At 45.0% G+C, this 14,005-nt stretch overlaps 3 protein-coding genes and 1 pseudogene across 3 annotated transcripts; 3 read left to right on the top strand and 1 right to left on the bottom strand.

Moving 5' to 3' along the window:
• Positions 1–3,234: 3,234 nt before the first annotated feature.
• On the bottom strand, positions 3,235–4,292 carry LOC120639302 (annotated as a pseudogene).
• A 2,742-nt stretch (positions 4,293–7,034) lies between these two features.
• Positions 7,035–7,896, top strand: LOC120713857 (expansin-A6-like). The gene is made up of 2 exons (XM_039999835.1): positions 7,035–7,146; positions 7,271–7,896. Exons 1-2 carry the CDS (start codon positions 7,035–7,037, stop codon positions 7,894–7,896), a joined length of 738 nt encoding a protein of 245 aa, XP_039855769.1.
• A 952-nt stretch (positions 7,897–8,848) lies between these two features.
• Positions 8,849–9,488, top strand: LOC120713856 (pollen allergen Phl p 2-like). Its single transcript, XM_039999834.1, has one exon. The coding sequence runs from the start codon at positions 8,893–8,895 to the stop codon at positions 9,247–9,249; it is 357 nt and encodes a 118-aa protein (XP_039855768.1). The 5' UTR covers positions 8,849–8,892; the 3' UTR covers positions 9,250–9,488.
• Positions 9,489–12,082: 2,594 nt separating this feature from the next.
• LOC120713855 (pollen allergen Lol p 2-A-like) lies at positions 12,083–12,858 on the top strand. Its single transcript, XM_039999833.1, has one exon. It carries the CDS (start codon positions 12,153–12,155, stop codon positions 12,618–12,620), a length of 468 nt encoding a protein of 155 aa, XP_039855767.1. The 5' UTR covers positions 12,083–12,152; the 3' UTR covers positions 12,621–12,858.
• The last annotated feature ends 1,147 nt before the right edge of the window (positions 12,859–14,005 follow it).

The following is a 14,005-nucleotide window of genomic DNA, read 5'->3' as shown; positions in this document are numbered from 1 at the left end:
ACGTGTATTGTAGCTGTTGAATCTATCGACAACTGTCCGTGACGATGAAGCTGCTCTATGCATTAATCTGTGAAGAAATATGAAAAAAGTTTAAAGTATAAAGTTAAAAGTGTAAGATGATATCAAGGGGGAGAATATTAGATTGATCTCACCATACTTAGCCCAACGGCAATGTATGGGTCTTGACCTCGCGTTCTGATCGGAGACGCCCAGCCCAAGATGAGACTGGTGGGCCTCTATCGTGCAGCCCTTTAAAGAGAAGGTGGGGATTAACGGCAGAGTTAACGAGGTTCACCGCTGTTACTGTTCCCCACCTCAAATCCCTAAACCGGTCTAAAGAGGGAGGCTGTCAGCGATGGGAAGCCCCACCGCCGCCGCCACTGCACAGCAATGTCGCCGTCCGCGACCTCTTCTCCAACTACGGCGCCACCTTGTCAACCTCTATGGCGGCGCCATGGATCATGCAAGTGTGATCAGAGAAAGGTTTTGCCCACAGAATGTGAGTTAACCCGATAGATTTACTCTAGTCGATCTACTGTGTCTAACACTACTCTAAAAAAAAATCGATTCACTTTATTTCTCTGATGACGACTCTGTCGATTGATACAGTTACGATTCGATGCAGCCAAAACTCATTCTACCTGCAGCTCTGTGCCTCAACATGTGTTTTTAGGGTGCTTGCTGTTGCTGGTCCTGGTACGGTAGTAACTGTGCATTTGCCTTCTCGTTCAGCTCGAGATCTGCTTCTAGATACGTGAGGCTCCAAATTCAAACCATCTAGTCGGCTACAGAGAACGTACGGTGAAACATCTTCAGAAAAAATGTGGCCTACATCTCTGTTGCATATTTTTGCTATCTGATGTTTCTTTCCATTTGTATATTGTTTTACAACTTTAGTTATTAGTAGTAACCAATCAAGCCATGAGCAGTTCATGACAAGTGACCTCCCTAGCTCTCCTTTCTGAAGAAACTCATCAACTCAAGCCCATCGCAATTCCTTGATCAACTTGTGCCCTTCATGCTTTTTCACTTTGTTTCTCTTTCCCCTTCCATCTCTCTCTATGGAGACATCAGAACCAAACGATGCCGATATCGGTAATGATCATGCCACCGAGTATGCATCCAAACCATCAAGCTCGACCATTGTCATCTTCTGCTTCTACAGTAGTCACCCACTCACTTTGTGACGCCAAAGCTTAATAAGCCATTATGTTTGCAGTTTTGGGGAATTCATGAATCACTGAAAAATCAACAAGGAATTAATTAAACACCTACCACCTGTCATGGATCGATAAATCTGCAGGTGCATCTAATACTGGAGAAGTATAAACATTGTTGTTAGCTGTCGCTACCATCAGTTGATCCATAGGAAAAGACCTTGTTGGGTACAGCGCATGGCTTTGCTCTCCAGCCATTTTAGATCCCAAAAAATGGGCAGTTAAAGAAGTGTCCCCCCGGCCCATTGGAAAAGGGCTAAAGGCAGGCCATGTATCCCTCTTTTGAATCAAATGGTTTGTATTGTCACCATTGAGTAGGAACTGGTCTCCTGCTAGGTGTCACAAATAGCTTTGGTACTATCAACCGGAAAAAGGCTGACCAGCAATCCAGCATATCCTTCTCACTTTAGAGGTTGCAGTGCAGCAGAAATAAACATGCATGGCAAAGTTAAGGAATCTACTCCTATCTAGGAACAAAGAAGAGCTGCTTGATTGCCTGATTGGTACAAGCTGGTGCCGTAAATAGGGTCCGGCCCATGATGTCTTTCCTCCTTTCTTTTAGGATGATGGCTTCCTGACATAAATTGTTTCATAGAAGATGCTTTATCATGTTTGGTGGATGCAAACATAGTGTCAGTGCCTTTTTCTTTTTTTGCTTACTTTGACAAGTTAACGCTCGGCATTGGGCACAGATCCGATCCATGGATTTCGTGCTCGTAAAAATGAAGATTTCTAATAAACTTTAGTCTATTTCTAGATTCGCATACATTTTTTAGGTTCCTTCATTGGACTGGTTGTTGACAAATAAATATTTATTTAGCCACTAATTGAACCCAATCAGTGCTTCCGGTGCATGACCACTAGTTTCTGGTTGTTGCTGATCTATTCGATAACCACTAAGCTAACGTAATTTAAAAATGGTTAAATTTGACAGACGACAGTGCCATGCATAATCTACATATGCTCCAACCCTGAATTATTTTAATTAAGGTAGAATAGATTTTCAATTCTAGATCAAACATTCTTAGTATGCAGAAGCACAAAATAATTTTAACTCATATTTATTAGATAAAGAAAGACAGAAAGCACCAGTTTTTTTTTTAGACTCAGAAAACACCAGATAATAAACAGCGTCATAACCGCTAGGCCCTACTATTCATTTGTCCATGCACCTCTCCCGGCCCACAGTCTACTTCATAAATCTTTTTAACAATTGACTTGAGAGCCAGTCTACTTCCTCCGCCTTAAAATATAAGACATTTTGGTTTGTCATAAATCAAAGTAGTCAAGTTTGATCAAAATTATAGAAAATAATATTAACATCACATCAAATAAATAAATTATGAAATGTATTTCATAATGGATCTATCATTCTTATTTAACATTCAAAATATTATTTTTTTACAAATTTGATTGAATTTAAAATAGTTCGACTTAGGACAAACTAAAATGTCTAACATACATTTTTTTTGAGAAAGAAATGTCTAACATTTGAGAACGGAGTCCTTGCATTGAATTGTCGGCAACTTTGTTTCTCTAGTTTCAGCCCATATGCTGGTTTGCTTTGTTTTGCTATTTTCCTTTCAGCCCGTGTCTCGGTTAATTGCTCATCTCCTTGAAATCTCTTATCCACCAGTGACTTCTCAAATTGTATTCTTCTTGGGCTTCAAAATTACTTTAGGCCCAGCTTGTGTCATGTTGTTTCCATTTCACTTGTTCAAAAACAATTCAAACCTTTTCTTTGTACAGGCAGGAAACAATGTCATTGCCTTTATGCCAAAAAAAAAATCTGTTGATATTGAAACATTTTTCACTCAGTTTTTCTAGTTCTTGCGAAATGGCATGAATCACATCATGACATTTTTTCATTGGTTAAAAACTCTTTTTTTAAGCGCAGAATCATCAATAAGCCAACGTGTGATAGATGCTCAGAACATTTTATATTTATCTTGTCGTCCTGAGAAAACATTAATCCTGTGGGAATTTCTTCGAATGTGGATCGGTTCACGATCAATCGTCAGAACCAGTGCTTTCCGTCGAAGCTCTGATGACCGGCCGTCCATGTCGGCGGCGCGACATCGCCAAAGACGATGGAGCAGCCGTCGCCGGTGGTCACCCGGAACGGCAGTCCCTGCCCGACGAGCCACGCGTCGCCGTCCCAGATCTGCCCCCAGTTGCGCGACATGTCCGCCCACCGGCCGTCCCGCGACCCCCTGACGGCGACGGCCTTGACGTCCCCGGCGGCGGCGACGTTGAAGACGAGCACGGCGACCCACCACCGGTTCCCCTTCATCTCGAAGCGCACGCCGCCGCGCCTGGCGCAGGGCGCGCAGCGGTACTGCACGGGGATGACGCCAGCGTGGAAGTCGGTGACGAGGCGGAGGAACATGGGCGGCTTGGACAGGTCGAAGTGCCGCAGCGGCGGGTTGCACCAGTTCTCGTTGGGCTTGGAGTAATTGGCCTTGGCCGGGCACAGTTTGGTCGCCGTCAGCCCGTCACCATCGCCGGCGTGCCGCCGGGCGCGCCGCAGCAGGCGCTGCCGTGGCACCGCAGCTCGTAGCAGGCGCGGCAGGACCGGCCCTCGTCGAAGAGCGCCACGCTAAGCGCCGTCGTGTGTCCAGCCCGTAGCCCTGCTCGAACAGGTTGCCGTACCCGCACGCGCCCTCTGCACGCATCGACACGGAACGCCATTGTTGTATCATTACGTGGAAGATCATATCGAGCAAGAAGCCTAGGAATTGAAGAACGCACGCACAAGAATGTCACCTGTGGACTCTATTATCTCTAATTCTCTACTACCCCTCCGTTCCAAATTATAGGTAGTTTAACTTTTTATCCTAAGTTTGAGCACTCGTATTATTAAAAAATTTGTGCAGAATATCACTTGTTTTGTCGTGACTTACTTTATCAATACAAGTTCTTCAAAAATAACTTATATTTGACTATATTTGCATATTTTTTGAATAAGATAAGTGATCAAATTTAGAGGTTAAAAAATTAAACGACCTATAATTTGGAACGGAGTTAATACTACTCACGCATGGTTTCAGCTCCGGTCTCGTCACTGTAGAACATGACGTGGCGTGCGCCTCCTCCCAACGGGCTGCCTGTACACCAGAAAGAATAAAATGGGGGATGCTTGCTATGGTTCCAGGAGAAACCATGTATAGTTAGGAAAATTATTCAAATAATGTCATTTATAAAAAAATATTTATATTTTTCATAAAAGATAACTTAAAATATTATTGTAGGAGTTTTTTGAAAAATAGTGGAAAATTTATTTACATATTTTTAGGAAAATTTATTGCAACAACAATTTTGTGGGGGTAAAAATAGTGTAAAAAATTTATCCACAAAAGTTTATTCTAATTTCTAATAACCTTTTGTAGAAACCTTTCTATAAGCTTTCTACTAAAAAAATTCTAGAAAAAGGTTTTGTTTTAACTTTTTACCAGAAAATGTTCCTTGGATGACTTTTAAATTGTGGAAAACAGGACAATCGAAAGACAAAAGGGAAAAAAAGCACAAATGCAAAATGAGCATAGATTCTATGGCGGACGCTGAGCCTCCGCGCTTGCCACTCTTCGGTCCTCTTGCTACCGCACACACAGGATTTTGCCGGGACCGTCATGCTCCTACCACATCACCATCATCGCTCCATGCTCCACTGTTTCCTTCACTGCTCTGGATCAGGCTCGAAGAAGATCGAGGAAAGAGAGAGAGGGGAGGAATGGCAAGTTCTTTGCGAGTTAAAACTAAGATTTGTTGCCTAAGATTTGAAATGTCTAGGGGTAATGAAGAGGATCACGACAGTGATGATGGACCCTAGTATATTGCATTGCCGAGAAGTCATGTATGAAGAAAGAAAATGCATGGCGAATTCAAACAAACCACTGATTTACAAGACAACAGCTCGTAAGGACTTAGAGCATCTCCAACAGTTTATGTAAATTCCATCCTCTATAATCACATTTACATAACCATTTAGCCAAGATTCACCCTCCAAATTGAAGTCAATTCCAACAGCTTATCCATCCCCCACTCCTCCATTCCATCCCCTCCTCCCGCTGACCCACTGACAAGTGGGCCCGCTCCGTCACCATCTCCATACCGGAGCCACGACCATGGAGGACGAAGCCCGCCGGCGCCGGCGCCGCCGCGTCCCCGCCGCCCTGCGCCCTGCCTCCCAGCCACCCAACGTCCTGCGCCTCCACGCAGCCCGCCGCCTCCCTTGCTTTGGTGCCGCACGGAGGGGGCGGCTGAGGGGTCCGAGCGGGAGCAGCGGGGAGCAGCTTCACGCACGGCCCGCGCGGGGAGGTGCTTCGGCGGCGGCCTAGCAGGGAGGAGCTCGGCGGTGGGGAGGTGCTTCGGCGGCGGCCCGGCGGGGAGGAGCTCGGCGGCGGCCCGGCGGGGAGGAGCTCAGCGGTGGGGAGGAGCCTCGGCGGCGGCCCGGCGGGGAGGAGCCCGGCGGCGCGGTGGAGGAGGCCCGGAGTCGTGCGCGGGGGGAGAGGATTCGCGATTGTCGGGCATTTGCCGAACGGGAGCAGTCCTCCATCTTTGGAGGATGGCGACGCCCATATGCAAAACGATATAGAGAAGGGGGGCGGATGGAGAAGCCGTTGGAAAGGAGTTTTTGTCTCATTTTCCATCTCCTTCTCTTTTTTTTACAGATAGAAGATGGGATAAAGAGGCTGTTGGAGATGCTCTTATATTACCTACAAATCGATGCATCACTGCAGCCACAATTATTGGGAGATATCAAAAAATAATTTGATGGTATCAACACAGTAATACTTAATTAGGCTCGCCTGATATTCGATTTGCAATAAAATATATGTTTCCATTTCCGGCTACGTTTTAAGGTATGTTAATTTAGAAACAAATTAGGTCTGTTAATTAATCAATATCTTGCAGATTGTGGAATAAGTTTACTATACGAGAACAAATTGAGATGTGTGTATCAATGGTGAATCCCGGCTCACACGCACACTGCTAGTGAATTCGGATTACTATACCTTGAGGACGGAATGAGTAGTGGACACGCTGAGATCCACAATCAATGGCAAAAAATACTTGGTGGAATGCATGCATCAACCCATGACAAATGGGCAAAGGGCCTCTATGTGTGATGTAGAAGCCTTGTTGAGTTTGCAAAAAATTTTGGGTTTTTGGTACTGTAACACTTTTGTTGTTATTTGATAATTAATATCTAATTATAGACTAATTAGACTTAAATGGTTCGTCTCGTCGTTTACAATTAAACTGTATAATGAGTTATTTTTTTCAACTGCATTTAATGCTCCATGCATATGTCCGAAAATTCGATATGATGGATATTGTAGAAAAAATTTTAGAAACTAAACATGGCCAATGCGTGCAATACTCTCTCCGTTCCGAATATATAGAAAAACTATGTATGTAGAAATCCTAAAATGATCTACAATGTAGAATGGATCGGAGTAGATAATTTCTTGGCCCATATATATGGATAGCGATCCCGCAGATATACGTGATCTCCAGCAATAAATTGCTCTAATTTTGATTTAGCAACAGAGTTCAATGCCAAATCTCCCCCTGCGATCACGTCCGTACGTCCGTAATCAGTTTATGGCAAGATTTACACGAGGTCGTCAAGTGCTCGCACACTAGTATAGGAAGCATGCATACTGGCTGCTCGTGCTCTATATAAAGCTGCAGGCTCGCCAAGCCGAACCAATAGGCCATTGCTAGACGACCCCAGTCCAAAATCTTGCTGGATCATTAGTAGTGGTTGACATGTATCCAAGTGCGTCGTCGTCTCACTTTGCGGCAGCCACCATGGCGGCGGCGGCGGCGCTGCTGCTGCTGCTGCCGGCATTGTCGGCCACTGACGACTGGGCGGACGCGCACGCCACGTTCTACGGCGACGAGACCGGTGCCGAGACCATGCGTAAGAAAGCTGCAGCTGCCATGGCGGCGTCTCTCTTGCTCGCTCTTGGTTTTTTATTTTGGCGTCGATCGATCTCTAGTAGCTAACCCTTGGTCCTTGGTCGCATCGCATGGTATATACGCAGAGGGCGCGTGCGGGTACGGCAACCTGTTCGATCAGGGGTACGGGCTGGACACGACGGCGCTGAGCGTGGCGCTCTTCAACCAGGGCTGGTCCTGCGGCGGCTGCTACGCGGTGCGGTGCCAGGGCAGCGCCTACTGCGCCCCCGGCGGCGCGCCGGCAACGGTGACGGCGACCAACCTGTGCCCGGCCAACTACTCCAAGCCTAGCGGCAACTGGTGCAACCCGCCGCTGCGGCACTTCGACCTGTCCAAGCCCGTGTTCCTCCGCCTCGTCACCGACTTCCACGTCGGCATCGTCCCCGTGCAGTACCGACGCGTGCCTTGCGCCCGGCGCGGCGGCGTGCGCTTCGAGATGAGGGGCAACCGCTGGTGGGTCGCCGTGCTCGTCTTCAACGTCGCCGGCGCCGGGGACGTCAAGGCCGTCGCCGCCAGGGGGTCCCGGGACGGCCGGTGGGCGGACATGTCGCGCAACTGGGGCCAGATCTGGACCAACGGCGACGGCCGGGAGGTCGGGCAGGGGCTCTCGTTCCGCGTCGTCGCCGGCGACGGCCGGGCCGTGGAGCTGGACAGCGTCGTGCCGCAGGGGTGGGCGTTCGGCCAGAGCTTCGAGGGCAAGGGACAGTTCTGAATATAGTAATTCATCATCATCACCTAGCTACCTGATCGATCGATCGATCATTCCTCGCTCTATGCTCTCGATCGGGCAATGTACAGCTGCCAGCGTCTTCCGCGCATGCATGCCATGTATGCATGCGTGTAGTATCGAACGGTGATTGTTCAAATTGCCGAAAATTCTTATCAAATCGTGTGGTTAGATTAGCAGTCAAAATGACAAAATACATCCAAGGATTTAAATGTCTTTATTTGATGATGACCGGCTAATAATGGAGGATTTGCAAATCTCGTTTCCTAGAAACTGACGATTAATTTACCAAGCAAGAGAATCAATGCACCGTTAATATATATATAGCATGCCTTTTAACTTTGGCCCATGCGAAAAATAGGAATTTGAGTTTGGTGAAGAAACACATTCACCTGTGGGCGCACTAGTGGCACGTGCTTTAGGAGAACGGCAGTAAAAATTCAATCGGGTTAATATTCCCTCGGTACAAAATTATTAGTCGTTTTTTTCTCAATTCATAAGTTTTATTATGCACCTAGATATACTATGCATGTAGATGTATAAGAATATAAATTTAGAAAAAACTAAAATGACTAATAATTTGTGATGAAGGAAGTACTAATATATAAAAATGTCAAAACAAAGGTCCTCTCTCTCTCTGTATCTCTATCTTCAAAGAAAAAAAATAGCAAACTCAAGTTTTTCCGCTGGCTATAATCCACGTAATATCTCGATACATTGCTAAGATCTTAAGTGCATCCACCAATGTGCGGTTTTCCCTGACAGTGAGACAAGCTCGGATCTATTTATAGCAACTGTACATGCGTTGGTCGTCGAACAAGCCGGCCAGCGATCTCCATGGCGCGCCGTACGTCCATGCCCGGCTTCCCTGCCTCCGCCGCCTACAAATACATGCCCAAGCTGCAACATCGATCAACACACAGAGGCTTCCATCGTCCCCTCTTTCGATCAAGAAACAAGCAACACAGCTCGCCATCAGCAATGGCCTCCAGGTCGACCTCCATCCTGCTCGCCGCGGCGGCGCTTGCGTCGCTGCTGGCCGTGGGCTCCTGCGCGGCGGTCTCCTTCAAGACCGGCCCGGGCTGCAGCGCCACCAAGCTGGTCCTCATCCCCAGCGAAGCCATCTCCGAGGTGGAGGTCAAGGAGAAGGGAGCCGACGACTTCACGGCGCTCAAGGAGGGGCCGACCGGCACCTGGACCCTCGAGGGCAAGGAGCCGCTCAAGGGCCCCTTCTCCATCCGCTTCGCCGCCAAGTCCGGCGGGTACCGCGTCGTCGACGACGCCATCCCCACTGGCTTCAAGTCCGGCTCCGACTACAAGACCAGCGTCCAGGTCTAAGCGATCGGCACGCCCGAGCTCTCTGGTGTCGAACGGATGGAAATCTTATGAACCTCTAAATAATTTTTCAAGAGAGATCAAGAGCCCGCGTGCCAGCGGGCAATATTTTCTGATTTTTCTAAATTTAGCTGATCGATCACTGCTATACTACTATAGTGTGCGCGGCATGTACCGACCGGCCGGTGATTGTGCAAATCCTGTAATTCGATCAAAAGTGAGAAATAAAAAAGGATTTTCTGCATTTGGTGACATGGGTATTTAAGGATTTGCAAATCTCGTTTCATTATTGGAACTGACTAATAATTTTCCAAAAGAGGAAACACAATGCTAACGTAATAACTTTCCATTTTGAAAGTACGTATTTTTTGCTACGTTTTTGGGAGCGACTACACATCACTCGAGTGATTTTCATCTTTTTATCTCACTCGATTTTTGCAACCAATACAGTGATGCCACGCAGCAATTGTTGTCAGATGAAAAATTGACCAATTACCAAAGCAGGTTCAGTCGATTTTGGACCAAAACAGAAGATGAAAAATGGAGTGTATTCTTAGTTTCTTACATTCATCAATCCAGTGAATTCTTAGTTTCTTACATGAAAAAACGGGCTTTGTTTTTTCTATGAGCAAGCTTGAGCTTGAGACTCCTTAATACAATACAACGATGTGCGGCTCTTCTCTGTATTTATGAAAAAAAAAGGATATAGTTTCTTAAATACTCTTGCCACAAAGATGGCGAAATTGTTAGGTGAACTAGAATAAGAAATAAATCAACTCAAGATATATAAGGAGAACCTATAATATCTCTTTGAAGAAAAAAATTAAAAGACCATATTCTCCATTGTTCATGCAAAACCAAGGAACATCTCCATTGTCAATATTTTTGGTGTATTGGCCATGTGTGGTCTTGCATTGGGCACTATTGCCAGGCCAGCTATTTTTATATTAATAATAGTCAAAATAGCAATTTAGAATTTTATATTAGTGCACTTTGATATTTTATTATAATTATATAATTTAGATTCAGATTTAGGGTTACTTTAACTTTTAATAATGGCATAACTGGATAATTTGTATACAAATTGAGGGGTCTATTTACATTATTATTTTTATAATAGCACGTGTGGGTAATTTACACTAAGATTAGGGGGTTATTTTAGATTTTTTAATAATGGCAGAGGTGGATAATTTAGATACATGTCTAGGGGTTACTTTAGTCTATTTTTAAAATAGCACATGTGGGTAATTTATTAGAAAAGATAACAAATCAAATAAATAACTATTATGATTAGAGTTGTCAGATTGATGGACGGATGTTTCTGATTTTGTGATAATTTCTAGGATTTTTCTATTTTTTAAGAGTATCCACCAAAGATACTAGGTGGCTTCACGTGAAGGCTTAAAAAGAGCCTCTAATTAGTAATAGTAAGATAATGTAATGATTTCTTTTCGAGTGTTCAGTTAGGGGTAGGTTTGCAAATATTGGATAATGCTCCTTTGATAACCTTATGTTCAAAAAAATCTAACCTTTTTCAGCCGAGAGACGATGGACAAACACTTTGCACAACAAACTGAGTACATGCACTCCACCAAAAAAAGAAAAAAAAGAAATAAGTCGACTGGTGGTGAGGAATTGAGGACTGCATGCCGGTTCTTTTCTTCTACTAGAACATTCAGCGTGCGTTGCGCGTCCTCTCACATGTGTAATTATAGAAATAAATATGTAGATAATAATAATGAAGGTATGTTTTAAAAGAGGCACGACTAAACAGTTAAACCCAAGCACATGATGCTAGCAACATCTACAAACAGGCACAAGACATGAGGTAGATACAACCATTTGATTTTAGTACTAAGATGATACACGAAATTATGTAGAAGAGATCATTCTACTGAACGTACCATGCATCGCTGAGGACCATGCTCGAGCAATGGTGAGCAGATAGGTGTGAGCGACCGAGTAGCGACGGGCAGCAGCGGGGAGAAGAGAGGGAGAAGGGAAGAAAGGATAAGAGGAGCGAGAGTAAGGGAACTAGGGGTCGATGCAAAAAAAAAGCCTAAGGCATTTTTGCAACAATATGAGAATTCTTGTTGTTTTCTTCTTTACATCCAAATAAATGTAGTAGTATCTGAAAGGATGGCCACCATCCAAAAGCGAGTGGGTGCTTGCGAGCCATCGACCTTAGCGTGCGCGAGCCTCCATCGAATCGAGGGCAGCGAGCTGGGGGCACCCACCTGCCGCCGATGGGCTGCTTAGCTAGGCAGACGACACAACCCAAGCAGAGTAGCAATTTAGTAGCACCAGCATCAACAGTTTGATCCAATTGCTTCTGCCGACTCACCACACCAGTTCTAATCCTCCATTTACTCTCTCCTCATTTCACTTGCATCAAGCTTCAATGAAAACTAAGTTCGAACCAGATGTTTCTTTTCTGCATTTTGCAAAGCAGTGGAAAATCTTTCCAAGGAACAGAGAGCTCTATTCCTCCATTCCAAAAGCTCGGTGACATAAGCAAAATGGAGGAATAGAATTTCTTTAATCCGGTAAATTTATTAGGCAGATAACAGTAAAATTATGGACTCTTTTACAATGAATTTCAACTGAATTGGTCTATGAGATAATTTTCATCAACTTAAAGGGCATTTCTGCAAAAAGGAGGAGACACATGGCAACACCAGTGGAGCTGGGTCTCTGGTGCCTCTATCTCCCACCGGTCTTTAATTTACCTGATTTTCCTTTTTGGGTGGAGAAGCGCATGCTCGGGTGCGCTTGTTTACCAAAACAATCGGGACTAGGGACTACCAAGCTCAGATCTATTTGTAGCAACTGTACATGCGTTGGTCGTCTTTGAACATGCCAGCCAGCGAGCTCCATGGTGCGCCGTTCGTCCATGCCAGGCTTCCATGGCTCCGCCGCCCATAAAAGCATACCGAGCTGCACCATCGATCGCCACACCCACACATCCATCCCACTTTCGATCAAGAAATAACAAGCAACACAGCTCGCCATCAGCAATGGCCTCCAGGTCGTCCTCCATCCTGCTCGTCGCGGCGGCGCTTGCGTCGCTGCTGGCCGTGGGCTCCTGCGCCGCGGTCTCCTTCAAGACCGGCCCGGGCTGCAGCGCTACCAAGCTGGTCCTCATCCCCAGCGAAGCCATCTCCGAGGTGGAGGTCAAGGAGAAGGGCGCCGACGACTTCACGGCGCTCAAGGAGGGGCCGACCGGCACCTGGACCCTCGAGGGCAAGGAGCCGCTCAAGGGCCCCTTCTCCATTCGCTTCGCCGCCAAGTCCGGCGGCTACCGCGTCGTCGACGACGCCATCCCCACCGGCTTCAAGTCCGGCTCCGACTACAAGACCAGCGTCCAGGTCTAAGTGATCCGATGCCCAAGCTCCCTGGCGTCGAATGGAAATCTTATGAACCTCGCTCTAAATAATTTTTCAAGAGAGGGCATGCAAGAGCCTGCGTGCCAGCTGGCCAATTTTTCTCTATGTTAGTTTATCAAAAACTCCAGTATAGTGTATCGACCGTATGATGTATGCATGCGTTGTATCATCTGCAATTCGATTTATCCAAGTATAAATAAAAAAGGTAATGACTTTATTACGGCCGGTCGTACACTCGGGCTATTGTACGGCAGACTAAACTCACCCTCCACTACCACGGAACAGTAGCACATGCAAGCAATTTCAAAACTAAAAAAGTTGTAGTTCTTAAACCATCCATCAAATTCAAATTCCGATTGCACAATTATATCTCTTTCGAGAAGACCTTCAAAACAAGACCCCACTTGAATATATTTCGACAATACTTTTTAAAACCCATAAATTGCTTTATGTACAATGAGAAAATGCCAAAATAAATTAGTTAAAATGCTCAACCGAGCTGCTAAAGTTGCATATTATTGATCATGCAATCAACATTCAGCTACCTAATAAAATTGTTTACACTTATCCACTATGGACACTAAACAGTCTATCTTAATATGAACATCAATATCCACTTAATTGAACTCGGGCATGCAAAAGCAACATTATGCAAACCTATAAGCAATTTTTGCAAACGGTCATAAGCAAATTAGAATATGCGAAAAAGTATTTTTTTTTCTCTAAAAAAATTATATCATCAAAACATAGTGGTGTGAGATCTTGTTTTGAAGCTTTTATTGAAACAAACAAATCTGTGCAATCGGATTTTTATTTTGATGCTAGGTTTTGAAACTATGATCTTTTTTATTTTGAAATTATGTTCATGCATGTGTTTTTTCTCTCTCTTCTTGTCCTTCATGTGCATACACACATATCTGAGGGGGCGGCCGTACCACTGGTCTAACTTACAGCCGGCCGTAAGTTAGCCACGTCCAATAAAAAAAGGATTGCCTGCTTTTGATGATATGGGGAATTTGTAAATACGTTCCACTAATTTGTCAAGAAACAAACTCAATACCCACACGTACGTGACAACTTACCACATTTGACCTGTCATAGAATTTAAAACTGGCTGTCGTTACAATAGTATCCCCCTATACTACCCCTCCCGACGTGAGGACAGAAACAACGAAGAGAGAGGGAACGATTTTTCATCAGGACTAAATTAAGTGTACATTGTTTTCAAGACTATGAAATATGCTGAAATTTGCATTGAGGGGTAATAAGTTTCAATTTGTCCGATTGCATCCAATCCTATGCATGCATCATAACTAAATAACATGGCTACCTATGGAAATATATTGCTGCCAAATCTTGTTTCAATTGTCAAC

The sequence above is a fragment of the Panicum virgatum genome, chromosome 6K (genome assembly GCF_016808335.1).
Source record: "Panicum virgatum strain AP13 chromosome 6K, P.virgatum_v5, whole genome shotgun sequence".
NCBI classification, from domain to species: domain Eukaryota; kingdom Viridiplantae; phylum Streptophyta; class Magnoliopsida; order Poales; family Poaceae; genus Panicum; species Panicum virgatum.
The sequence above is the reverse complement of the archived record's forward strand: the minus strand, read 5'-3'. Positions and strand labels throughout refer to the sequence as shown.